The sequence below is a fragment of the Brachypodium distachyon genome, chromosome 2 (assembly GCF_000005505.3).
Source record: "Brachypodium distachyon strain Bd21 chromosome 2, Brachypodium_distachyon_v3.0, whole genome shotgun sequence".
Taxonomy (NCBI): Eukaryota; Viridiplantae; Streptophyta; class Magnoliopsida; order Poales; family Poaceae; genus Brachypodium; species Brachypodium distachyon.
The window spans coordinates 37,869,765-37,895,303 of NC_016132.3; the positions used below are offsets into that span (position 1 = coordinate 37,869,765).

At 41.3% G+C, this 25,539-nt stretch overlaps 4 protein-coding genes and 1 non-coding gene across 9 annotated transcripts; 2 read left to right on the forward strand and 3 right to left on the reverse strand.

The window, feature by feature from the left end:
• Positions 1-4: 4 nt before the first annotated feature.
• LOC100827675 (kinesin-like protein KIN-5A) lies at positions 5-6,428 on the reverse strand. 3 transcript variants are annotated; one of them, XM_014899103.2, is made up of 23 exons: positions 6,150-6,428; positions 5,275-5,493; positions 5,055-5,184; positions 4,767-4,928; positions 4,192-4,680; positions 3,993-4,090; positions 3,748-3,904; positions 3,591-3,660; positions 3,431-3,507; positions 3,272-3,325; positions 3,106-3,186; positions 2,901-3,012; positions 2,597-2,683; positions 2,344-2,519; positions 2,089-2,250; positions 1,891-1,998; positions 1,647-1,805; positions 1,487-1,570; positions 1,136-1,341; positions 952-1,053; positions 763-872; positions 541-692; positions 5-442 (listed from the first exon to the last, which is right to left on the reverse strand). In XM_014899103.2, exons 2-23 carry the CDS (start codon positions 5,439-5,441, stop codon positions 203-205), a joined length of 3,183 nt encoding a protein of 1,060 aa, XP_014754589.1. In that variant the 5' UTR covers positions 5,442-5,493; positions 6,150-6,428; the 3' UTR covers positions 5-202. The 3 variants fall into 3 exon arrangements, with proteins under 3 accessions (XP_014754589.1, XP_014754588.1, XP_010231780.1); XM_014899102.2 differs by having other exon boundaries at positions 6,146-6,428; XM_010233478.3 differs by having other exon boundaries at positions 5,275-5,549; positions 6,146-6,428.
• A 3,551-nt stretch (positions 6,429-9,979) lies between these two features.
• Positions 9,980-16,543, reverse strand: LOC100828290 (ribonuclease II, chloroplastic/mitochondrial). 2 transcript variants are annotated; one of them, XM_003568981.4, is made up of 14 exons: positions 16,205-16,543; positions 15,324-15,483; positions 15,066-15,179; positions 14,912-14,989; positions 14,713-14,841; positions 14,008-14,226; positions 13,694-13,876; positions 13,551-13,613; positions 13,331-13,437; positions 13,109-13,258; positions 12,821-12,980; positions 11,985-12,380; positions 11,553-11,777; positions 9,980-10,835 (listed from the first exon to the last, which is right to left on the reverse strand). In XM_003568981.4, exons 1-14 carry the CDS (start codon positions 16,441-16,443, stop codon positions 10,707-10,709), a joined length of 2,352 nt encoding a protein of 783 aa, XP_003569029.1. In that variant the 5' UTR covers positions 16,444-16,543; the 3' UTR covers positions 9,980-10,706. The 2 variants fall into 2 exon arrangements, with proteins under 2 accessions (XP_003569029.1, XP_010231782.1); XM_010233480.3 differs by lacking the exon at positions 16,205-16,543 and having other exon boundaries at positions 15,066-15,231; positions 15,324-15,465.
• Positions 16,544-16,691: 148 nt separating this feature from the next.
• TRNAE-CUC lies at positions 16,692-16,764 on the forward strand. Its single transcript has one exon. It is a non-coding gene; the product is annotated as a tRNA-Glu (tRNA).
• Positions 16,765-17,518: 754 nt separating this feature from the next.
• On the forward strand, positions 17,519-19,983 carry LOC100828595. Its single transcript, XM_003568982.3, has 4 exons — positions 17,519-17,660; positions 18,357-18,451; positions 18,626-18,840; positions 19,342-19,983. Exons 2-4 carry the CDS (start codon positions 18,362-18,364, stop codon positions 19,622-19,624), a joined length of 588 nt encoding a protein of 195 aa, XP_003569030.1. The 5' UTR covers positions 17,519-17,660; positions 18,357-18,361; the 3' UTR covers positions 19,625-19,983.
• Positions 19,984-20,028: 45 nt separating this feature from the next.
• On the reverse strand, positions 20,029-25,439 carry LOC100845282 (thylakoid membrane protein TERC, chloroplastic). Of its 2 annotated transcripts, none has more exons than XM_010233481.3 (14): positions 25,131-25,439; positions 24,726-24,841; positions 24,514-24,590; positions 23,880-23,967; positions 23,716-23,796; positions 23,576-23,632; positions 23,045-23,126; positions 22,800-22,849; positions 22,473-22,529; positions 22,307-22,385; positions 22,047-22,105; positions 21,672-21,729; positions 21,431-21,566; positions 20,029-20,584 (listed from the first exon to the last, which is right to left on the reverse strand). In XM_010233481.3, exons 1-13 carry the CDS (start codon positions 25,366-25,368, stop codon positions 21,460-21,462), a joined length of 1,149 nt encoding a protein of 382 aa, XP_010231783.1. In that variant the 5' UTR covers positions 25,369-25,439; the 3' UTR covers positions 20,029-20,584; positions 21,431-21,459. The 2 variants fall into 2 exon arrangements, with proteins under 2 accessions (XP_010231783.1, XP_003566648.1); XM_003566600.4 differs by having other exon boundaries at positions 20,029-20,539; positions 25,131-25,437.
• Between the last annotated feature and the right edge of the window lie 100 nt (positions 25,440-25,539).

The window sequence follows — 25,539 nt, forward strand, 5'->3', positions numbered from 1 at the left end:
TCACTGCCTATGTAAATATATATATTACATTAGATCCAGCGATGCAATGTAAGTACATATTCTGTACTGATGACCAGCCTAACAATAACAAGTCTCTTCACCAAAAACAGTAATTAATGAAATGGATGACACTATCAACAGCAAATCAACTGGTAAACGTAAACTAAATAAAATGGCTCCTTTGTACATGCTTTGGATGAATCTAATTTCTTGCTACAAGGGGAACTCTTGCATCCCTCTTGACTGATGATGGCGATGCTGGTTCTTGTGCCTCCTCCGATACATGTTTTGTGTCTCCATTTGCCTGCTTCCATCCAGCACTCGACTCCCGGAATGATCTGAGAAGCTCATCATAGTCCGGGGTTCGGAGCTCCTCAATCGATTTGGCGCTTGGGAGGTCAATCTGCCGCCTCCTCGGTGTCGAACACGACGGCTCATCAACCTGTTATGTTCAAGGAGAAGATGCAAAGCAGGTTTGGTCAGTCACAGTCAGAGATAAATAGCATATTTCCCCTGCCAATACTTTTCATGATTGCTCACCAGATATTCTTCCTCTAGGCATTTTCCGGCATTTCCGGTTATTTCCACAACCTTATGGTAATGTGCGTCCTTCAACTCCGTTACCTCCCCGTGGCACGGCGTGATAATGGAAACAATGTTTGTGCACGCGTCGTGGTCGACCTTCAGCGAACCTGAAAATAAAAGGAGTTGTCAATATTGTTTACGCTTTGTGTTACAGTAACTCAAAGAGCAAGATCTTACTGTCAATGGAAGAAAGAAGGGCCTTGTTTGCTATATCTATATCTTGAAGAGTTGTCGATACTGCTGACGACAATTTGGAACGCAACAATTGGTTGGCCTCTCTTCCAGTCCTAGTAAAGTACACAAACCATGATTACTTGCTATGTATTATTTCTAGCTTCAGGCGAGAGGATTTTTTTTTGCTAATACCTGACTATACTATCTACTGTTGCCACATTTCCTTTGCCAAGGCTGAAAAGAGAATCCTCAGCATTCTTCCATTGTTGCGCACCCATGTCCGTCTTTGCCTTGCTGCAAATTTTGATAGCAAATGTTGAGCTCTGAAACTCCATATTCCATACTAGAAAGCATCCCATCATCATGCCATACTTACCATTCTACAAGAACTTCTGCCAAGCAAGACCGTCCAGTGTCCACTGCAGTGGCATCTTCAATATAATTCTTCTCGGTTTCTTCCATGTAAAAGCCCCACTTTTCCCGCACGGATGAGGTCAAGTCCTGGGCCGTCAAAATTTCCTTCTGCAGGTGACTTGTCCGGTTTACAGCACTCTCTCGAAGGCTACCTACAGCTGTTTGGACCTGTAATACATGCTCATAATCAAATAATGTGTAGCAATTGAGAATGGCTCGAGTCATATATCCGTCACGTCAGCACATAACTTCTTCTGGTAAATTTCTAGCCCACAAATGATACAAATTAAGGAAGCAATTAAAAAAAACTCACCAGCTTCTTTTTTCTTGCATTGGAACTTGCAAGCATCTCTGCCACCTTCTCTAGGAGTTGCTTTTCTTCATTAGCTGCACACTCCTGTTAAAAATATATGATAAAAAATCTTATCTTCCGAACCGCTTATAGTCAATGCAGCAATCATCGTAGGAGTTACCTCAAATTTCTTCTCAAGATCAAGAAGTTGTTGATCTTGCACAGTTTGAGTTTCTTCCAAAATGCTGGTGAGCTGAGATGCATGAACATCCAATGAGTGGAAGAAACCAGTAGTGATCTTTGATATGGACCGTGATGCTTCCACAGCTCTTAGGTGTCCCTGCACACAAGAACAAAACGGTCACATTAGAAGGAGATGGCTTAAGAAAAATTAAACGTTTTAGTGCTTCAACACAAATACAGACCTCCCGCTGCTTCTTTGCAAATTGCGCTAGTCTCTCTTCTTGTTTCGAAAGGCTACACTGCAGCTCATTCAACAAGTTGTCTGCTCCCAAAGCAATTACTCCAAAGCACTATATATATACGAAGAACAGTCAGAAATGTTGCAATATTTACTTCAATCTTTACTTCAATCAAAAGCAGGCCCAAAGAAATGAACTTACGTTCTCAATAGCCTTCGTGTGTGATTGTACTTGTGAGTTCAACTTCTCAAATGTTGTCTGAGAATTCATGTCAATTTCTCCTGCTAAATTATCTAAAGATGTAATACCTGAACCATGCAGCGCTTTCAGGTTTTGTATGCTCTCCTTTAGCCCTTGTGCAGCCTGAAAATGGGTATTTGATGCGTATCATACACACTCCCACACTGAAGTCATACAAAATAAACTAGGAAGTAAAAATTGATGAGACTGAATTGCCTCATCTTTTGAAGATACGAAGGCTTGCATATCATCTTCCATTTCTTTGAGGTGATCCTCCTGCTGCACAACGGAAGAGGAGACGGTTTTATGCAAGGCCTCAAGCTCTTGTGTAAGTTGGGACCTAAATTTCTGCACAAGTGACCTGTTTCCATCTTCTATCTTGTCTTTACGCTCTGCCAGTATTCAAGAACACTGATGTGAGTCCAAGTCCGTCACAAAAAGTAGGGGTGATCAAGTTGAGATCCCTAACCTATTTTGGAGAATAGCCCAGAAACATCTGCTGCTGCGTTTTCTAATTCTGCACGAAGGTTATATGCGCAGTCTACTAGTGATTTTTCTGTGCAAAAAACAATAGTAAGTCTCAGTGAATGTCTGTAAATGCAGTAAAGACACTCAATTAGCTAATTAAAATCAAGCATGGATGAACCTAGAAACGCTTTATCCAATGTCAAATCACAAAACTAGTTAGTTTAGTCTACGAGCAATCTTTAAAAAACATTGAGCAGACCATGCTAAGACAAAGAGGCTTGCAATAGTAAGTTAATTCAACAAACCTGAATTCAGAAGATTAAATATGACATATTCTTTTTCTTTGATAGTAGACTTTGCTTCATTGTATTTTTCTTCTAGATCATGCAGAGCATTCCTGGTATCCTCCAGGTCTTTCTGCAATCAAGAGACAAGGAGGAAATGACAATATGTAATATATTTGCCGGAAGACTCTGAATCCATGAGGTGGAGAGTGGAGACCAAAGGTACCTGAGTCTTTTCGAGTTTTTCACCCAACTCTGTGCTCAGATGTTTTTGGGCATCATAAAGCTCTTTTAGTTCAACCAATTGCTGCCCAGATATTTTGTAGAGAATATATATTCAGATCATGAAATAACATAATTGCTTGTTGTGAAATGCTTATAGACAAACTAACCTTATCCCTAGCCTCTAAATCAGCCCCTAGTTTTTCAATTTTCTCCGTCATGGCCTGAGTGACAGAGTTAAATTTGAGAACATGAGATCCTGAATAAAGCTTTGTGCAGCATATCTATTCAAATCTAAATATCGGTTTAATTGGAAAATTAAGATGGACCTTTTTCTCAGCTTCCTCTTGGAGGTAGCGCTCTCTTGGAATGTATATACCATTCTTCTCTCTTGCCGCAAACACTTCTGAAGACATATAGGAGAGCTGGTGAGTAGAAGATGTATGACATTTGGCATTTCAATGCACCAACAAGTGTATGCGGAAGAACCTTGCTTAAGGCGGTCAATTTCGGAGTACAAGTCCTTGATCACAGCAGTTTTCATCATCTTTTGGTTCACCTGTATTTAATGGTAAGAAGAGAGAGTTACTATCTGAAATAATGGAACATCAGTATGAATGGATCATATAAAAACAAAGACAGTAACCTCGGGCTTGTTTCTGATATTTTTTGCACGATGCGCATAATCAAGTGTACTCAACGTCTCTTCCAAGCAATATACTGAAGGTGATATTGTAGCAATTATGCAAGTCTTTGTTTTCCCCCCCAATGAATCTCGCAGTAATCTTGTCAGTTTGCTATCTCTGAAACAAATAGATAGAGCAACATTAAGCCCTCTTTGGATATGTTTAGCCCAAATAAAGGAAGCCAGGAGAAAGTCCTTAGAGTTACCTATATGGGACATGCCCAGAGTGCTCAACTAGAGCATTGATAACACGACCGAGTGTCAGCAAACTCTTGTTGATCTCCCCAGCCTCTCTCGCTCTGCCCTGAAATGCCAATTCAATATCAAAAGTACTTACTGGCATTTGAGAAACAAGACACGAGTAAAAATAAAAATCTACGAACAGGACATTTGAAGTTTACTCACATCTCTAGCACCTGAGCGTGATATATTTTCTGAACCAGCTAGATCGACAAGATTGAGCTTCCCAATTTTGATCATCTCCTCGCCCTCATGAGTCAATTCCTTAATATGAATTGTGATTGAGAATATGGAGTGTGACCTACTGCTTTGCTTGTTCAGCAATGTCTCTGCAGTGCGCCTCTTTGCAGAACCCTTGTCAAGAATCTTGTAGATTTCACCAGCGGAGTACACAATTTCTTCTTCAAGCCCTCTCACAAAAACACCACCCTTGCCATCTTCCATAAGGGCAATAGGCTTTTTTGTCTTGTCCTCAGAAACAGGCAACACAGGGAACTTTGGTTCTTCAGGAGCCAACAGATCAGTGATCTCTTCATTGTAAAGCTCAAGAAAGGTGACTTTCATGCTATACTCCGCGCACTGGGCCTCAAGAATGTCAAAGATTTGCCTGACAGACCTTGGGATAACTCCAGCATCAGTTGGGAGTTCAGCATTCTAGATGTTACAAGAAATGGTCAATAGTAAAGAACATTAAGACCAAAGGGTACACGTTTAATTGATCTGAAGTGCAAAATATTTACCTTGGTCTTTCTAGTTCCACCTCCCTCCATTGTATAGGTTTTACCCGTACCGGTTTGCCCATAAGCAAAAATTGTGCAATTATAGCCCTCAAGGACCTCATACACTATTGGTGAGATAGACTGTTCAAACAAATCCTTCTGCTTTGATGATGGCCCAAACACCTACTCAAAACCAACCATTTGACTAACTTGAGTAAAAACTTGCATACTGAAGTGAAAAATAGGCAAATGCAAAGTGAAAAGCAGGTGGCTGGGAGCGATTTTGGAAGATGATCATCACCGGAGTACCTTGTCGAAGGCAAAAGTACGGTCGATCTGCTTATTGGCGATAACCTGAGTAGCAGCAACCTCCCGACGGCGCTCGTTGCACGAAATTACCACCGGAGTATTCGACTTTGTCTCATCGTCACTCAGGGGCCTGGACGCATCAAATTACACATTCTGACTGAGCACAACAAAAACAGCATGATGCTGAACTTCTGAACTAGAACTACCGAGTTCTCCTCACCTGCATCTAAGGATGACTTGCACATTGACTCCCTTCTCCTTATCGCCTTTCGGGGTGGCGTTGCTGCTAGTGTTTGCGCCGCCATTAGCATCCCCGGATCTCAAGTCTTTCCCAGACTTCTCGGTTGACTTGGGCGACTGCGATGCAGGGCCACCCCTCTTCTCCATCTCCAATTTCTCTGAGCAATCCAATCTCTAGTCCTTTTGCCAGTGCCCAATTCTGCATTCAAGCACCAACACCTTGAAATGCGGATGCAAATTGATCGAACAATGGAACTGTAAAAAACAAAAAAGGCAGTTGCTAGCAAATTAAGAACCATCAGGGTAAAAAAATATAACTGAATGTGACAGTAAGTTTCAAACAAATTTGGCCAGATCAGAGGAGCAGCAAGAAGAGCCAAATTTGCCGGCCGCTAGGAGAAAAATGCAGAAGGAGACAACGGGAATCGAGACAAAGGCGACGCAGAGACAAATCTCGATGGCATCGCGATGGGATAATTACTGGAGCAAATTAAGGCAGCTGTTTAGCAAATCAAATTAAAACAAGATCTTTCCGGTGCCGTGAAAGGAAACAGCATGCTAAAATAGCTGAAATGGTATAAGAGCAACATATAGTCACATTTTATTGAGGATTATATTCTGCAGCCACTCGGTTAGCCGTCCAAAACCAGATCTTTCTCGCACAAAAAACCTCACGGGAATCATCATGAACTAGCTGAAAACAAAAATAATCCAAGAACTCCGGCAAGCAGAGGAGCCGAAGAAACCATAAAAGCTAGATCTTTCTGGCAGAAAACAAGAACACTGGACAAATCAAGATCAAGAATCAAAGCCAAAAACACAAATCGAGGAACAGGAGCAATAGGACTCACGCACGGACAGAGCTCGAATCAACGCGATCCAAGCGCCTCCAGAGCTAGGAGCAAGAACATCAGGTGAGCAGAGGGGGCAGTGGCAACGGCAATGGCAGCGCCGAGATCCGGGGAGCAAGTCAGGAGCAGCTGCTGCAGAGCAGAGGCGGTGTCTTCGAGAACAGCTCGTGGTCTCTATCAATGGCAACCTCCCTCTTCCCCCTCTGTCTCTCTCTAGCTTTTCTTCTTCCTCTTTTGCCTTTGCGCTGGAGACAGACAATGTATCACACTGACGCACTGGCTGGAGCTTCTCGCCATGGTTAAGTAGCCAGCTGAATAAAGTTAATCTGCGTTAATTTGTACTGGTAACGCCAGTTTTCACCGCCGTTGGCCGTTTGCTTGCAGAAGTTTTTTTTGTTGTTGAAGATTTTCAGTTTACTTTTGCCTCCACAGTAAAATAAAAGGGTGCATTAAAATATTTCTTTTGTTAATTATTTGCATGTGTACCCTTTTTTCTTTTCTAACAACTCTAAACTAAGAGTCAAGAATGGAGTGATAACTTGAACTGGCCAGTTAAATTTGCCGCGGATTCCACTAGGTTCATCAAAAATTTGGGCTTAACATTTGGCCTCCTTTCACCGATCTGTATAATAAAACTTGTTCCTCTTGGTATGTGTTGGTAGGATTTGATTGCTACGTTTAGTACGCTAAGATCTGTCCAAATGTACAGACTGCAAAGTGCAAACCTTCTGTAATTCTTTATTCAGTAGTAGATTGTAGTGTGTACCAACTCCCAATGGGCTGGAAGCTTGCTGTTGATCTCAAGCCTCACTTTTGACCGATTTGGTGTATTTGACTAGTCAAGGAAATGCCATTAACTATCTGGTAATTGACTTTTTTTCTTACATTACAATAAATAAAGATGCATATGCACCCACCCACCACTGCAGCCATCCACCCAAGAATTGACGGAGATCCAACCATCAATATTTTTTATCAAAAAAAGCAATGATAAAAATATACATAAATAGCGTTAAACTACTGCTAAACTTACTTGACTCGTGTGTAAATATGAGGGATATGATTTAAATTCTCATAGTATTTAAAAGAAATACTCCATCACATAGTATTAGTATCTTTTAGTTTTTCCATAATAAAAGCTTTCTCTCATTGTATTTCATTTTTTTTACTACTCCCTCCGTTCCTAAATACTCATCTTTTGCACTAAAACAACGACGAGTATTTAGAAACGGAGAAAGTAGAATGTAAATAGAGAGGTTATGGTTTCAAAAATCATGAGTAGTACATTTTTTAGCAGAGACAAAAGAGGTTACATTTGCAATTTGTCCTTGTATAGTGAAATGTAGTTTTTGTAGGTTTCTCTTAGACGAATAACCGGTTTGAAATATGAACGTTAAGAAATAACTCACCTTTGCACTTTTACCAATCATCATTAATATGGTGCGATGAAAGATTTTTCAAAGTATAACTATATGGTTGAGGTGTCCAACTGTCCATGTTGAGTGAAAGCAGCCTATCTCAAATCTCTTTTGATGCCAATGGATGATAATTAAAGTAGAGGGTCACACTGAAGGTTGGAATGTAACAGTCAACAATGTCTATGCTTCTTTCACCTGACAGGATAATTTTTCTCTACATCAGCTCATTTTTGAGCAAGAATTTGCCCAACATAATTCAGTATGTAAACTATTAGCGAAATCCCTAAAAATATTTGTTATACTTACATAATCTTCAAAATTTCCATCCAGATCAACCAGAGTACTCTTTCTGGTGTTTTGGACTTTGGAGTCAGTGACATACTGAGAAATATATAAACATTGTAGGCAGCTGTGAGGCATGCAGCAGCCATGTGAGGTTAGCATTCTCTGCAATCTTCCTGTCTAACTGTCACTCATGTTACGAGGCTAATTAACTTGGTCCCTTGATCACCACGTGATGTTCATATATATACATGTGTATAAGTATCGTTTTTTTAGTTGCCCCGGCTAACTTTCACTTTACACTTTAACCCCAGATACTGGTCGGTGGAACAGTTAATATAGTTAATTGTACTTAATTATAATTGGGTTTTCTGAACCAAGCTGGCCTTTTGTCTTGTGCTGCAAAAGCGACTCCATGTTTGTTTTATAGGGAAAGCTTTTTGTCGGTGCATGAGAATCTAGGGGCTTTAGCCTATTATTGATATAGCAGAATGACGATACATTTATTTTTTCCAAATCACATGCTAATTAATTAAAACAATTACAACTATATATAGTGGGGTGGAAGTATTTTCTGGAGTGCCTTTCACTTTCTGCCCACAATACCCATTTTAAATGTAACTTTCTTTTAAACCTTTTTTTGGACCTGAGTTAATAAAAATCTGAACATTGTTCATTACCTGCAATTTTCACAATATGACAGAGTGGGCCTCACAATTCAGGCCCACAAAATGTGATTCAGACATCACATGGATGCAAAGCTGGACGTGTCAAAATTCAGGGGCACAGGTAGTCTACACTACAGATGTGATGTCTACCGATATGACATCAGAACATATTCAGATTTTGGTGCCCAATCCAGATCGCTCGCTCAGTATAATTTCTGATTTTTCTAACAGCACGATTTTCTAATTTGAGACACAGGTAAACAAAATCAAGTAATGGACCGGATTCATAACCCAGTTAGGATTTGCAACTATTTATAAAAATGGATTATCTTTTTTAAAACTGGATTATCTGTTTTTTATGGAGCCGTGATTTGAATTCAGATTTGAACTTATGCGACAGGTTAGATACATGTTGCTTCTAAAATGGGAGACGAGAAGAAATATAAATGCTCTTTCTAGAAAGTTGGATTCTAGAAATTCTAGAAAGAATAATGTACGATGCAATGTTACAACCCTCTTAGTATAAAACACGCAAAATTACAAACATGTCTTCTGTTTGGGCGGTGTTCTAAAAGAATTTTGCAGGAATTTAAAAGAAAACATGATAAATGCAAGACATAAAAATGATTTCTTTTTTCTTCTGATTTTTTTAGATGGAAAGGGGTTGAATTACTGAACATTACAAGCAAATTCACTAGCAACCAAATCATGCACGAAGGTAGGAACACCATTCGGCCATAAGGCTAGGGACGCGTGATCCATGAATCCTACGAAAATGGAGTATGGAAAACAACATGTAGAAGCGTCGCTCACGTGGTGGTTCGGTTGTGGTGAAACTAGCCCATCTAGTTCAAGTCTTAGACTTGTCATGGGTAATCACATTACCTGAATTTATTTCAATTTATCCGGCGATGTTCTTTCAGTGAGAGTGACATACCCGTCAACTATGAACCACCCATGGTGACAGGGGTAGGATGGGCGTGTGTATTTGACAGTGTTTCCTAACATGTTGAAATGTTGGTGGTCTCATTCATTTAATCTGAAGATCCTCTTTATAAAAAAAAAAAATCTTTGGATTGAAGCTCAAAACATCACCCATCAAACGATCAAAAAGGAAAAAAAGATATGCCAATCAAAGAGGTCCATAGTTGGCTAAGCCGGAGCTATTCTCTGGTACCCATATTTCACCAACTTCAACGGTCTCCATTTTAATCAACTGCATGCGTCAGTGTTCGGCTTTTCCTTTGTTCGTTTTGTCTCGTTTAATCTGAGCTGGATCTGGACTTGGTAGAAGAAAAATTACAGTGCCATTTACTTTGGTATTACTGCAATTTCAACAGATTTGAGCGACGTTACATTGACGATTAACCATCCAGCTATGAGGTCCACGATTTCTGAATGCTGTGTTCAGCATGAAATTAGTAGTCTTTTTTTTTTCTGGGAGGAAGGATCTCCAAATCAAATCATTAAAAACCAGCAGTACTTGGTGTGTTCCATAAGAAATTCAGGAGTACAATCAAACCCTCTGTCCTGAGAACAGCCTAGATTTGGTCCTTTGCAATTCCATAATCTTAAATTCTAACCAGTAGTCTTCCGAAGAGGGTCAAGGCAATTTTACAATGAAGAAAGTGAAGAAACAATTGCACATCGTCTCAATTCTATACAAATAATTATAATTCCAAGATAACAGCAGAACATGTATTGAGAATTTGAGATATGGTATCAGCAGGGCATCAAAACTCTGGATCATATACGTGCAGCTATATACAAGAGTCATCCCCAAAACTCAGCGTTTGAACCAAAAACCGCAGGGATCCGAGGAAGTTCAACTGGTCCAGATCTGTGCTTTCACCAGACTGTCAGCCTCAAAAAGGGATTAGCATGGTAATTAGACGATCTTATACTACTAGAAGGTTTAGAATGTGAACATATGCCTGCACTTTGCCAGCTCTGTCCATCAAAACCATTCTTGACAGTAAACTCAACAGCATGGTCTTTGAAGTGGAGATCCTCCGTTTGAAGCGCAAAGGTAATGAATCTCGTCTGGTATATGCACCGAAAGCAATCAACATTGCTTCTTGGCGAAACCAAATAGCATCTTCCTGTTTCTTAGGTACATATAGTACCTGCAGCCCCACAGTATCTGGGTTCAGAAGTGAGGCAGTGAACATCTGAAAGCCACGGTGTGCTCTACTACTCTGTATCTTCTGCAATCTCCGTAACCGATAAGATGTCATCACGGGGATGAGCCATTTCCACAACCACGCTTACTTCATCTCCAACTTTCCCAGCTGCAACTACGGTTGTGGCTTGGATCCCAACCTGTCAGTGTCCCCAGAAAACAAAATTGGAACAGTGGTGCTCAAAATATTGAGAAAGCGAGAGGAGAAATCTATACATGCTTAAAAATCCAAAATTATTAGCAAGTCCGGTTGGCTATGGTGGGAGGTCGGCTTTCCCTTGAAAGGATAAATTTGAGTCAGTCTTGACATGTTTGGCTGCAATAATCAAATTACATATGGACAAAAAGAATTTGAATACAGTAGTCTTGGTCAATTACTTGCCTAGTTTAATTTTTCTTCTAAATGAGCAGGTAAGCAGACTAACTATCATAGTAGCTAAAACCATGCCATTTATGTATTTATCCATTCAACATGTATGCTTTGCTGACCTTGTCAAAAGTTAGAATCACAAAGAAAATAAAGAAAGAAATAATTGATCCAGTATAATACTGATTTGCCTGAAACTAGACAGGAACATGGAGGTTCTTGGACTATAAGGAAAATTGGTTGATGCCCAGGGGAGGCGGTTCTGACTGTTCGCTTGCAGCAGATATCGACCATGTACTGATTCCAGTATTTTTTTTTCTTTTACGTCGAATTGGTGGACCGGTCCAGTTTCGAAACTAGAGGCAGGAAAAGTAACAGTATGTGCACAGGTACTAAGGTTCTAGCTCATGATCCAAGCAAAAGTAAAGATAGTACTGCTATGCAACCGCTGCACCATGAAAATGTTTTGGGATGAAGTATGTTGACTTACCTCCACCAAAAGCAAAGTTGCCATACGATCCTTAATGAACTTAAGTATCAGTGCTTTAAACTTCCTCCCCTTTGGCTGTCTCCTTAAGTATTCCAACAACCAGTAACGTAAGCTGTTGCTGTGGAGCTTCCGAGCTACTTTAACATGCATGCTCGCAATAAATGTCATTCCTTCTAAGTCACCAGCTGAATATGGTGGAGATTCACCTCTAAGAAAAGCCTTTACCTGCAATTTTAATACACATCTCCCATCAATGTTCAAAATTAAGTAGACCATGAATATGTCCTTTGGATAAGCTACAATTAAGTGGATAAGCTACACTCCATCCATAACACAAGGAAGTTGGCAATTCAAAGGACAATTTTGTAACTATCAAAGTTCCTGAAAACTGTATCATGTACCTATTCATACGAGTAATAGATGCATAAATACCTGATAATGAGCTAGCAGATCAACATATCTTCTAATAGGGGAGGTGAACTGCACATAACCAGGAATACCAAGGACACCATGTGCTACAGGTTTCCGAAAATCCATTTCAGCAGCACGGAGCAGAGCTATACTGGCAAAGCTCCTGGCAGGCCCTTCAGGTAGATAGGCAAATGCTGACACAGCTGTGTTATTCTGGGGATGCCCTCTGTATGGTAAAGGAAGATCGTTGTCAGAACCAAAAGAAGCCACTGCCTCCCCACAAAGTATCATCATCTCTGATACAAGCTGCATTGCTGGGTTTGTTTGGTCTTCAACATATAGATTAATGTTTGGTTCGGGATCATCAGGATTTGCCACCTTGATACGAGGTTCTATCATAGCAGTGTCGATTGAACCCTGCAAATTTCGGCTGGTCAATGATGCCAAGCGACATAAGCATCTACAATGTTCAGCTGGTTAGGTACAAATGCAAAACTTCAAAAAGTCCCTGAAGACAAAGCCTTCTGCAATGTTTAGCTGGTACAAGGACTGATGCAAAATGTCCAGCTAACTGTTAGCATTTAATTTGTAACCTATCTTATTATCTGAGAATGTAACCTGGAGAGGGTAAAGTTCTTTTTCTATACGAAGAATGATCATCCAAAATGAGGGAGAGCTAATTTGCCACAAGAACAGAATGCGATACAATATTACAAACGTTAATCTGTCAGCAATGGTGTGTTTTCTATTTTACAAAATTAGAACAATAGTGTTTGCACTTAATATGCTAATAAAAAATATACTCATGAAATGATGAATATAGACCAACAAATAGCAAAGGCCTATGTGGCACTTACCTGGCTGCATCGCCATTGTGCACGAATTGAAGCAGCTTCTCGAAGAATCCTCAGTTCTTCCTCTTCTTCCAGGTTCATGTACAGCAATTCAGTTGCACTCTCATATGTTAACATGTAGGTAGGTTTGATTACTGAATTTTCTATCTTATATTCTGCAATACTGTGCACAGCACAAATAAATGTAAACAACTTCATTAGATGCTTATTATTAACGAAAACATAATCTCTCGAAGAGAAAAACAAAAGATAACTGGCTAAGAAAATAGTAGACAAAGAGCAGAAAGTTACCTTCCATCTGGATTCAAGATCACAGATACGCTTACAGATCTACAATCTGTACCCTGTTGCAAGCTCATAGCATTCATGGCAAGCCTCTCTGGGAACATTGGATAGGTGGCAGTTGGTAAAAAGATCGAGGTTCCTCTGTGCATTGCCTCCCTGTGGATAAAATACAGTTTTATTTAGGGATGCAATTGATACAAAAGCAAGGATAGGAGATGCAACAATAACCTGTCAATGATACTCCGGGGTTGAAGAAAGCATGTTGGGTCAGCTACATGTATCCAGACCTTTATCCTACCATCAGGTAGTCTAGTTGCACTTAGTGCATCATCAAGCTGAGTTACCAAAAAATTATAGTGCTTAATGGATTTGTCTGTGAGAATTACAGAGAATTTATATAATTCAGTCTCTTGCGGAATATGTGTGGGCAAAAGAAATAGAAACTTACTTCATCAGCCTCATCCACATCAATGGCATAAACTTTCAAAGTTGAAAGATCTTTTCGAATGTGCTGAAAGAAAATGGCAGATATGTTGATTGTATATACACATATGAAGCGCATCAGTAATTCAGAATTGACAGTAAGTATACCTTATCTGAATCAGGGCAATCGGCCAGAAGCTCATCAGCAACAGATAGAACTTTCTCACTGTACGAGGTTTGAACATCATATCTAAAAAGATCGAGATTGACATGCACGGGGAAGTATCCAACATTTATAAGAAGCTTCAGGGCAGCTGATGAAGTCCGTGAGAATCCCATAGCCTTGAGAATCTGCGATTGCATTAACAACCATGTACACGAGCGTCAGCAAGAAGGGGAAATTCAAAATTCCCCCTCAATAAAGTATGATACTAGATTAAAAGTAATAGACAAAAGAATGGCATTGGCACACGATATGTTACATTTCCTGCCATTCTTCTTTGTTCATCGTCACACGCATCAACTGCATATGCCTGAAGAGACTCCATTTTTTGTTTCACTTTGTCTTCCATCAACCAAGAATTTTTAGGAGGCTTAGAGTCCAGAGGCAATGCTTTGGCGGACTTGAGTAGGTGGACAAATTCTTCCAGTTCCTTCTCGGCGGCCTCTTTAGCAAGTTTCCGTCGTAAAAGTTCATCCACCTACTACCAGATGATAAACATAAGTCTATCAATTGATACAAAATGCAGAGACTAATTGCAGAAAATTCAACAAGAGCAATTTATGGAAGCATGCACTTGATAAATACATTAAAATCAAATATTTGGCTGACAAAACATGTCAGATTAGCAAAGTGGAACTCCAGTCGTGCAAATCAGAGGAAAAAGATGAGCAAAATCAGCATGCAGAGGTAAATAGGCTAGTTTGTATGATCTCCTGCCATGCAAAATTATGCCCTCCAACAGATGTCAAGCTCAACAGTGCAAAAATAACTGGCAGGCTTAGAGAGGCAACAGGGAACTTAATGGAGGGGAAACACTAGTCAGTCCAAGCTTACTGTCTATAGAACATATGTGATCTTACATTCTTCTCAAAAGGCATTGTTGCAAAATTAGTAAGGTTGTCAGCTAATTCATAATGCGTAACACAAGATATAAATAAATCACACATATATTTAGAGAATATACCTGAGCAGACGGGCGAGGCTGGTACATGGAAGAATCTCTGCTCTCCACCTTCACAAAATATACAATATCCCGTGATAACAAGAAGTGTGCACAGTAGCTCTCCAAAGATTCCTTGCTACCATAAACTATCTGAGAAAAAGACAAGAATCGCATTTGAATACAGAAAGATACAGGATAAAAAATCTAATGAACCTCGTACATCTGCAAACTCATCAACTGTTACTGATTTGCCCTTCTCAGAAAGCTCCATCCAGGCACATTCCAGAACAGTAGGGTCCTGTAGCAAACCATATGATCAATCATGATGCACATTATATATATTCTGTAAACTTAGCTCATCCACCATTTCTCACCAAAAGATCTTGCGCTTTCTCGAGAAATTCAGCTATTTTTGAAGAATCGAAATTCATGGTACCAGGTACAACATATGTAACCTGCTGGGGCTTTATAGAAGATAAGATACCATTCTGTACAGAAGTAAACAGCTAAGTCACAAGAGAATCCATAATGTCTCTCCACCTGTGAAAAATGTACCAATATAACTCCCAGAAAAAGTTCACTAGACTAAGTACTCTGTCGGAAACACTATACTCATCCTTATTTTTTAATACCTGGTCAGTGACTACCCAGTTTTTCTTCCCGTCGGGCCTTTCTACAACTGCAAGCAATGATCTCTCAGAATCTTTGTGAAATTCAAGCAACCATCCTTTTTGTAAGGTTCTCTTATCTATCTTGATGTCTGACAGTTGCTTTGTGCCATGCAATCCTATCCTGAAGAAGAACAAGACATAATCCGAATAGTAAGCTCTATTACATTAAATGAGACAATCAGCTATCACAAAACATTGCAGAACCCACCATAAAACCTCTCTGAACAAAAACATGGAAGAAAAAGGAAAGCTCCTCTGTGTAGTTGTGATTGTAGCTAAATTCCTTGTACATTGCCAACATGTGGCGTCACGTTATACTTTCCCCATATAAAATGATCTTGGGAGACTACGACATCAGCTGTCTCTGGTTATGTGACTGTACATATTTCGTGTTCGAACAAATATCGTACAGCATATCTATCTAGAACAAATGCTGCAACCTCTATTCATGTTAGGCAAGTCATGCTACGGATTCGCTCGGGCCGTTGCTCGAACGCTGATGGACTGATCCTGGCCACAGAGGTCGAATTCGCTCCCTGATTCTCCGCTCGGTTTGCTATGGGAAGCGCATACACAAAATAGGAGCAGCATACCACAGGCATTATCAGTTCGTCACTGGACCGTATTTATCGCGGAATCCCAGGTAGGTGACCAACGCAGGAATAGTGAGACAGTGGGTGGACGGGTGGGCGGGGAGGAGCATGGGGGGAGGCCCGGGGGTGTAAGGAGCAGGCGACGCCGGCGAGGGATGGGGAGGGAGATGAGGCAGCTGAAGTGAGCTCGGGACATAAACCGGAAAAAAAAATCACCCAATGCGGAGGGTGCATATGCGTTTAGATTACCTTGCCGAGAAGCGAGCAGCCCTCCGGGAGGACCGGAGCTCCTCCAGAACGGAGTCGACAAGGCGGCCCCGGGAGGTGGTACTAAGGGCGAAGCGGCCGCCGGTGGCCGCGGCGGCGGGGCCCTGGCGGACGGCGGCGCGGCTGAGGAGGGGCCGGAGGCGGGAGAAGGCCAGCGCCACCGCCGGGGAGCAGCAGCAGCACCCGCTTGCGGCCCGCGCCGCCATGGGCGACGGCCTCATCGATCGGCTCGGGGTTCGCCGGGGGGATATCAAAGAGTGAGCTCCCGCGGCTTGCTCCGGCGGTTGGCGATAAGAGAGACTGCTCCGCTTGGTGGAAGAACGAAGGAAAGGCGAGCGAGGCTTCGCATTTCGGGAGTGCTGGCGTGGTAAATTGGGCCTTCGCGAAGTCACGTTTCGGCCTGTGGCCCAGTCCGGAGCGGAAAGTGATTAGCAGGATCGATAGAGTAATGACGATTATGTTTACAGGATCCGTCGTAGTCTAGGTGGTTAGGATACTCGGCTCTCACCCGAGAGACCCGGGTTCAAGTCCCGGCGACGGAAAACTCTTTTTTTTTTCTGCAAGGAAAAATTTCATAACGTTTTTTTTTGGGAGCTCTGCCGTATTGAGATCGTCGGAAATTTTTGTGCAACGTGCTAATGTGTTTGTTATGGAGTTCACAGATATTTTGGTACACAAGTTGTTATGGTTAGACTACCATCATCCTTTACATTCCCTACAAATCTTCATTGAATTAGCGGGACTGGGCTAATCATCCTTGGTGCTTTTATTAGGGCTAGAGAATAATCATGTTGAATTTTTTTTGTAGGCAAGAGATAATCGCATTGATTGTTGCGTGAGACTGTCTGACTGTGCATGAACCATGTCTTATCTCATCTCACCAACAGAAAATAAGAAACACTCCGTTCGCAACAATTTTTTTCCCAGGACAATACTACTCCGTATTTGCTAAGGACATACAGTAACATAACAAGATCCGTTGAGAACCTGTTTTTTAAGCAAAAAACAAAGGGACCCGAGTCAAGATCGGAGTGGAACAAGATTCAGTTAAGGGAATGAACAAGACAAAATGATCCACCCTGTTTTTCCTTTTTTTTCAGAAAGATTCTCAACCCTGTTTTTTTTTTCCGGTCGAGAGAATACACCCGACAAAAAGATCCACTCATTTTCTTAACAGAAAAATAGGATTCTGGAATCTTTGTTCCCGCGGCCCGCAAAAGCCCAACCGGCCTCGCCACTCCGGGCCCACTGCCAGCCTCACCTCACCTCGCCCGTATAAATGTCATCTCTACCAGTTGACCAACCAACAAACAAACCTTCCTTCCTTCCTTCCGACCTCTCGCCCGCAGCCGCAGGGACTGGACGACGCTGGGAGAAGAGAAGAGAATCGCCCGATCCACGCGCGGCGGAGCTAGGGTTTCCGCCCCTCGGCGCCGCGGTAACTATCCGCCTCCGGCTTCTTCCTTCACCCGGTTTCTCGTTTTGTTCGTGTTGATGGGGGCTGGCGTATTCATGGTTGGATGGATTGATCGATCGATCTTCCTCCGTCCGGTCTCCGGTGGGGAATTTCGTTTATCAGGTTCAGTTGGTGGTGGCTGGTAATGGGTTTTGTGGGGTGGGTGAGGTTGGGTGGAAACTGGAATTTTGATGATTGGCTGATGCAGAGGGTCTCGGTAGATCAATTTCATTTTTCTGTCCCCCAAATCGTTTTTCAGATGGGGAGACTCCCGTCACTCGTTGGACGCTTGCGTACACGTTAAAAAATTACTCCCTCCGGCCCGAATTACTTGTGAAAATAACGCTTTTTACTCATAGATACATACGTATTTGGCCAAATTTGAGACAACTAATACCGGTCGGAGGGAGTAAATTAAATTAGGTGGCTAGGAAAATTATACTCCCATTGATGCATAATAAGTGTCGATGATTTAAGTACAACTTGGATCGGGGGGAGTACTAGTGCTACAGTAGTTTTTTTTTATTTCTGTCTCACACTCAACTGAGACCTGGAATGGATCAGAATGGTCAGAGAAGAGGCACCTGCATTGCTTTGTTACCTGTCCTAGTCTTGTTTATCATTGATTATTTTTCGATTTCGTCTCATCTCATTGGGTATTATGGGCTTCCTTTTCAGGAGCGATGGCTACGTCGGCTCAACGGATCGCTCTCACCGTCTCCCTGTTTGGTGTCTTGGCCTTCCTGCTTGGTGTCATTGCAGAAAACAAAAAGGTTGTGTTCCTTCTATCTGAATCCGGTACACCTTCGAAAGGGAGAAGATCATTTAGGACCTACAGGCCTCTTTTACAATTTTTACCGTAGATACTATCAAGACTTCACAAATTGTCATGTGGGTCTCTTTGTACATTGTAACTTACTGTGAATTTTGTTCTTTCGTTCATTCAGCCTCCTTATGGAACTCCTATCAAAGGAAAGGATGTTGTCATCTGCAAGTTCCCGAGTGACCCAACCATTGCAATGGGAAGCCTGTCCCTTGTGGCACTTGTATTAGCTGCTATCATTGGACATGTTGCCATCTTTTACCCGTACAAGGGCAAGTCAGTTCCTCGTGGAGCACTATTTCAGAGCACCAGCTTGTCTGTATTCTTCGTCGTTGCTGAGTAAGTTTCATTAAGCTCTGTGGCCAACAGTTTCATGTGGACTAGAAGAGATAGTATCTAATATTTTGTTGTATGTTCACCACTGCCTCACCACCGACTTGATGAACTATCTCTTTTTCTTGTATTGGGCTTTTAATATATAGTAGAAATATATATTTGAATCAAAATCCATCTGTTCAAATTTAGCTACGAATTGTCTTGCCTTTGATGGGCCTAGGATTCTTTTGACGGTGTACAGTTCCATAGAACAATGCTGAGCAGTGCCAACACTCTAGCTCTTCAGTAAACTGAATTATCCTCTAGGAGATTGCTTGGTGCTTGATGTTGCAGCGCTTAATTTTGCCTGTGATGATTGGGAATGTTTAAGATGCATGCTGTTACATTCCCCCTATTAGCTCAACTGTTTTGACTTCTTGGATCATTACAGTCCTGTCTCACAAATTTAAGCTCTTAGTCATTGTTTTGTATCATTCATTTTATTATCTGTTCTTGTGAATTCAGGCTAGTGTCAGCTCTGGCTTTTGCGATGTTGCTCTGGGCGACAATCACGGAGGGGCATCATCGCACCAGTAACATCCACCATGACATGGATACCCAGTGCCCTACCGCAAAGACTGGCCTCTTTGGAGGTGCCGCTTTCCTGGCCCTTGATGCTGCTCTGTTCTGGCTTGTTTGCCAGATGCTGGCCCTCAATGCAAGGGCTGACTATCTGGATGAGGATGATGATGATAAGGGTGAATACGGCCAGGTTTATGCTGCTGATGCTGAGGGCTCAAAGGTCTGAGTTGGTCATCCGCAGGACTTCATAATTAGCGTCAGTCAGATATATTTAGATACATTATGTCTTCGTGAAAGCCGGTTTGGCTCAAAAAGTTGTAGATATGTCATGTCAGTCTCTCAGTCGTACATAAGATTATTGCTCATCCCGATATCAGATCTCGGATTGAACAATAAACTGCACTCTGGTTTGCTACTTCCTTCAGTGAAGTAAAGTATGGTGTGATCGATCAATTGTTTTACTGCTCCAATTTATGTTCGGTTTGTCTGGGATTGTAATTCTGGAAGGTTGTTTCCAGATACCAGTGATTCTGAATCTGCGTGCTGCTTAGGAAGCAACTGGGTTACTTTACATTCTCTACACAATGCAATGGTTGTACATTGAGGTGCCAAGCGTAGAAAGCAACTACATTTGACATGCAGGGAAACCACCGCTTAAAGAATTGAATGTTAGTTACTTACATTTACATACACACAGAACATATTGTTGTTTAGTTACACACATGATATACACATCTACCACATTCAGAATATGCAAAATGTTGTTCTTTTTTTTGCGAGGTCAAAAAAAATGTGGTTCTTTAACGAGCAACAGCATTGCAAAAGGATTCTAAACAAAAAGGATGACATAGTGTATTTCCTAGTTGTATGTGCTTTTGCTGTCGCCCATTGGTCAGTCACCAACTTAACATCACCTGGCTCCAGAATCTTCAGCTTCAGAAGTATGGAACTTGTACATCTTGTATCAGGCATCTATGTCATGCTTTCCGCATCAATCTTGGTCATAATTTGCTGAATTGCTCTTGAATCCGCGGATTAATGGAGGCCATTACTCATGCAGTTGTGTCACGCAAACTGCGAGTGTCCTTAGGGCGCTTCTTTGGGCCTCTAGTGATGTCTATCGACTGGTGAGTGAGCCATACTGTGCCCAAGAGAAAGGGACCAACTTAGATGTCAGTGTACAGTGCTGCAATATGTAATAAAAAATCAATATGGAAGGAAGCAAGATAATAAATATGTTCCCAGTGCATAGGGTTAAGTATTTTGTCCCCAATCAGTATTTTAAGAATGAAACACTAAATTTAGATGCCATGACAACAAGAATAAGTCTATACTGGAAAAGCAAAGGGTGGAAGGCAAATCAGTTAAGGTTACGTTATAGTATATGGTGTGGCCCGTTCAAAAAAAAAAGTGTGGTTCTTGCTTACTGCAGTCTGAGGTGTGCTTAAAGTAAGTTTTGGAATTTGCAATAATGATCACCAAGCCCAAAATGCTTATGATGGATGCTAACAGATCCAAGGTTGCTCATCCATTGTCAATTAGCAGGACCCTAGGCCTGGGTAAAATAATCAGGTCATTCCCAATTCGTACCAGGTGTAGAATGGTACGGAGTAGTACTTTGTTGGTTCAAAGTAGTCAAGTACTCCCTCCGATCCATAAAAAGTGTTGCCCATTTTGTACTAAGTTAGTACAAATTTTGTACTAAGTGGGCGACACTTTTTATGGATCGGAGGGAGTAACAACTACTACGTGGTAAGTACTAGCCTAATTCCAGTACAAATCCATCTGACGCACTTCTTGTTCTATCAATGGTTGGCACTTGGCACTTCCAGATTGCAGCCTTGCGCATTCTTTCTAGTGCTAAGTTTAGATCTGATCTAGAAGGGAAACATGGGTATTTCAACTATGAACTCAAGGTATTATTAGTTAAGCCTACAATATATGGTTTATTACATGTTTCCAGGTTCTTCAAATGCAACATAAACATTCTTTAGTGAGAAAAAGGACAATTCTTTCTAGGTTTTAGACTTACTAGCATTCATGTGCTGTACAACAAGCTGCCTACTTGCCATGCTCCTCTGCTGATGCTTTCCTAAGACTCAGTATTACTCCCCCACTAAGACATGTGGTAACAATAGCAAGGGAAGCTTCGGTTGGTATATGATAACCTGCCACAAATCAGTATTATCAGAATGATCTGCTAATGGAGACTAAACATAGTTATGCAACACAACGAATATAATAACTAGGTAGTGTGCTTTCTGATTGCTCACCACAGAAGTCAAAGATCATCTTTGTTCCAATGAAGCCCAAAACGACACCAACAGCAGGCTGAAAAGAAATTGCCAACTGCAATAAGTAGCAAATACTAGAGAAATACATGGATCTGTTCACCAATTGACCATTTATGAATTCTACATTTGCACGGCGTTAAAAATCTGGCAGCAATACGGCAGTCAACAGCCAGTTACCACTACCATTGACCTATTCTCAGTGGTGAATTTTGAAAATTTGAAGGGTTCGTTTGTCCTAAAGAAATATAGAACTACAAATAATAAAAGGAATCCAGAGCTAATTAGATACTCTTCAAGTATTCAATAATAAGTAAAAATAACTCGAGGAACTTTAATAAAGCAAGGGACATTTACCTGCAAATACTCCAACTCAGACATGCTCTCTGAAATGAGTACATAGAGTGATCTCAAGCCTACAGGGTAGTTATTCTGTCAACTTAACACTTCACGTGCAGGACACAAGAAGCCTTGTGACGAAGAAACATACATAAATCATACCAAGCTGGCAGTGTAATCCATCACTAGTGATGGAGTTTCCTCGTAAAAAGGCTCCATTTATATGAATAGAATAAAATAATGTACGGTGTGTTAATAGGGACAGAAAGAAGGGTTACCAGAAATAGCAAAAATATTCGATGACAATATTATAAGTGGATCTCTTGTTACACCAAAAACTGCTGGTATTGAGTCAACCTACAAATAGAAGATTTTAACCCCCATGTTCGTGGTCATAAAATGGAAAGGGAGATATTGTGCAGGAAATATTGAGAAGAAACTTACAGCAAAAGCAATATCACTTAGTTCGATCACTGCTAGAGTCAAAAGTAATGGTGTGGCCTGTGGACATCAAACAGAAGATGACACATTCAGGAACAGATATCTCTTTACAAGGTTAGAGTAATGTCTGGAGATGGTCCACTCGTCTCAAACACAGTGCATACAGAAGTAGTAAAATGTTAAAACATTTACGTAGAACGGATAAAATTTACATGTTCCAGGGCATAGACATATCAGGCTTCGATAACATAGTAAGTAATCCTATCTAGTAACAAACTCATGCAATAGCTGTTGTGATGAATGATGCTGCTCAAATTGGACTGCACTTACTTTCCATATATCATCTTGATTTGTGAAAAACCGATCACCGTCATAATAATCTGATAAAAGAAACAGAAGAATGAGTTGAACACACATGCAAACAAGCAACTATTAAGTCCAATCATTAAGGCGTTCGCCTTGAAAAGAAATAATTCAAAATTTCAGCGAGGATCTGGAGCAGACAACGGAGCATGCGGATAGCTTAAACAACAAAAGGTATGGAGAACTGAAAATCACTGAATGGAGTTATTTACCAGTGACAGGAATGAACTTTTGGCATGTTTTCACAATGAAATTGTCAGACAGATCAGATTCTTCATCGTCACCAGCAAACAGCTGGCATAAGAACATGACTATTAGTATCCGCATGTATCCACTTGCATATATTAATATACCTGAAGTTACTAAAAACATCATACTCCTGACATAATGAAGTGCCACTCCAATTAAACAACAAAATAAAATTGGATGTCTGGCAACTTACTAACTGATGGAAGAGCTAGGTTGAATTGTTACAATATACTGAAATAAAAAGACCGATAAAAGAACAAGAACAAGCCATTGTGTCATTAACTGCCAAATGATGGAAGGGTTATACTGAATAACTTTGTCTAAGATAATCATGCAGGTAATTTGGTTGAATAGATTGTAAAAAGAGAGGAGTGGATCTTCTTTTAAGTGCCAGCGAGAACTTATAATTCTGATAAAGGAAGTTTCTGGTGTATAACATCAGAAGTAACTACATATGCCAAAGAAAAACAAATATATGAAAAGGAATACTTTACCTTGTAAGAAGAGAATAGCAGGATCAAAGCAAAAAATAAGTTCACCGCTTCAAAACTCTACAGAAATGAGGAACTTAAGAATTGCTACAATTGCATAAATAGAAGAAAATAACTAATGGTAACATGAGAGAACAACCAACCTGAATGGTAGCTACTCCTATGATGATCAACACTGCACGAAAGATCACCGCTCCGGCAATACCATAAGAAAGCACCCGGTTCTTGTTTCCAGTGTCACAAAAAGTCAGAATAAAATCCCAAAGCATATTTGGACTTTACCTATCACATTAGTTATTAAATGTACCTGGTACTCCTGTGGCACTTTAAAATACTTGAAGACCAGAATAAAAACAAAGAGATTGTCCACCGACAAACTCTGTTCCAATAAATAGCTGTTACATGACAGAACCTGATTACATTGATATACCTCGAATGCAAAAGACACGAGAAATAGTGAAGGTTTATGATTAAACTAAAAAGTAAAGCTTTCCTAAGAAAGCATGTAAAGACAATAAAACCTGCAACTAAGCAAACTAATTTGCACAAATCATGGAATGAGGTTATGCATCCATGAGGAAGTGAGCCTAGCTCACTTGGTTGGGGGAGTGGATGTACAACAACCCCACCACCTGGGTTCAAGTCCTCATGGATGCGAATTTAGGTTCCTATTATATTGTCAGGGTCTCCCTTATTTTTTTCTTTAAAAAAAGTTATCCATCCATGTGCTTTCATGCATTCTTATTTTTACTATCTCTTTTCCTATATGTCTATGCCTATAAAATAGCCATGCATCTAGTTAAGCCAAATGCAATGATGCATTGCTTCCAAAATGGGCTCTTATATGTCCTGAAAATTCTAATGCAGAAAGTAACCACACCTCCAATGGTTCTGTAAACGAGCCTCAATGTCAAATAATAGTCGAGATGCGTAACACACACCCTGCAAAATATTCTGACGCCTTCTCGACCCCATCCTTTAGGGCGATGCTAACGCCGAATAACACTGCAGCGAGGACCTGCAACAAAGACAATTTTCAAACCCAAACCGACCCACCAAAAATTGAACCACTACTATATCAACAAATTACTTTTTGCCAAAACCATATGTAGGTTTCTCAACAAGAAAAAGAAAAACATATGTAGGTACTAACCACTAGAGTAACTCTCCTAATAGCTGAGTCTTTCGGGGTAATGCTGGCTTCTGGTGCAAGCTTCACGCTGCCATCGTCGATGGGCGCACGTGGAGTGGAATTCTCTGCCTCAATTTCTGCACAAACAACATTCCCAAGGGGAAGCTCAGTAGCTCACCACCAATATGCCCACTATCCCAGTGGATAAAGCTCTTATAATTGACAGGACATCTATGTCCTGAATAGTGGAATCATCCTACAATTTCTAAGCATCTTTAAGTGAAGTCTCTACGAGTTCTCGAACAATTCTAGGCTCGTGGTTTCCAAATTACAACAGAGCAAGCTAATTAAGCGCGGATACTAATTGGAGCCATAGCTAGTTAGGACTAGGAGAGCGGGAGCCTGGGCAGAGACGCGGCGGCTCACCGGAGCTGAGGGAGACGCCGTCCTCCTGGTCGGACCCCGTGGCCCGCCGCTTCCTCCTCTTCCTCCTCATCTTCCCCCGCTCTCCGCCGTCGCGCGACGCGGCGACCACCGTGAGCAACGCGAGAGCCCGCCCCGGCCAGGGACGAAGCGCCGCCACGCGGCCGTGACGTATCCACGGGGCGGAGAACTGCTGCAGGAGGGGCCGTGCTGCGGCGGTGACCATGGCTGTGGCGGCCATCGCCGGCGACGAGAGGCTGGGTGGGGGAGGGCTGTACTGCACCTGTAACGTTTCTCGCGCCTCAGCCACAGCAGCTGGGGTCTACTCTACAGCCGAGGAAACGGACCACACGTGCTAATGGGCTACCTACAGATTGAGCCGGCAGCCTATTAAGAGCCCAGACGAAACTCG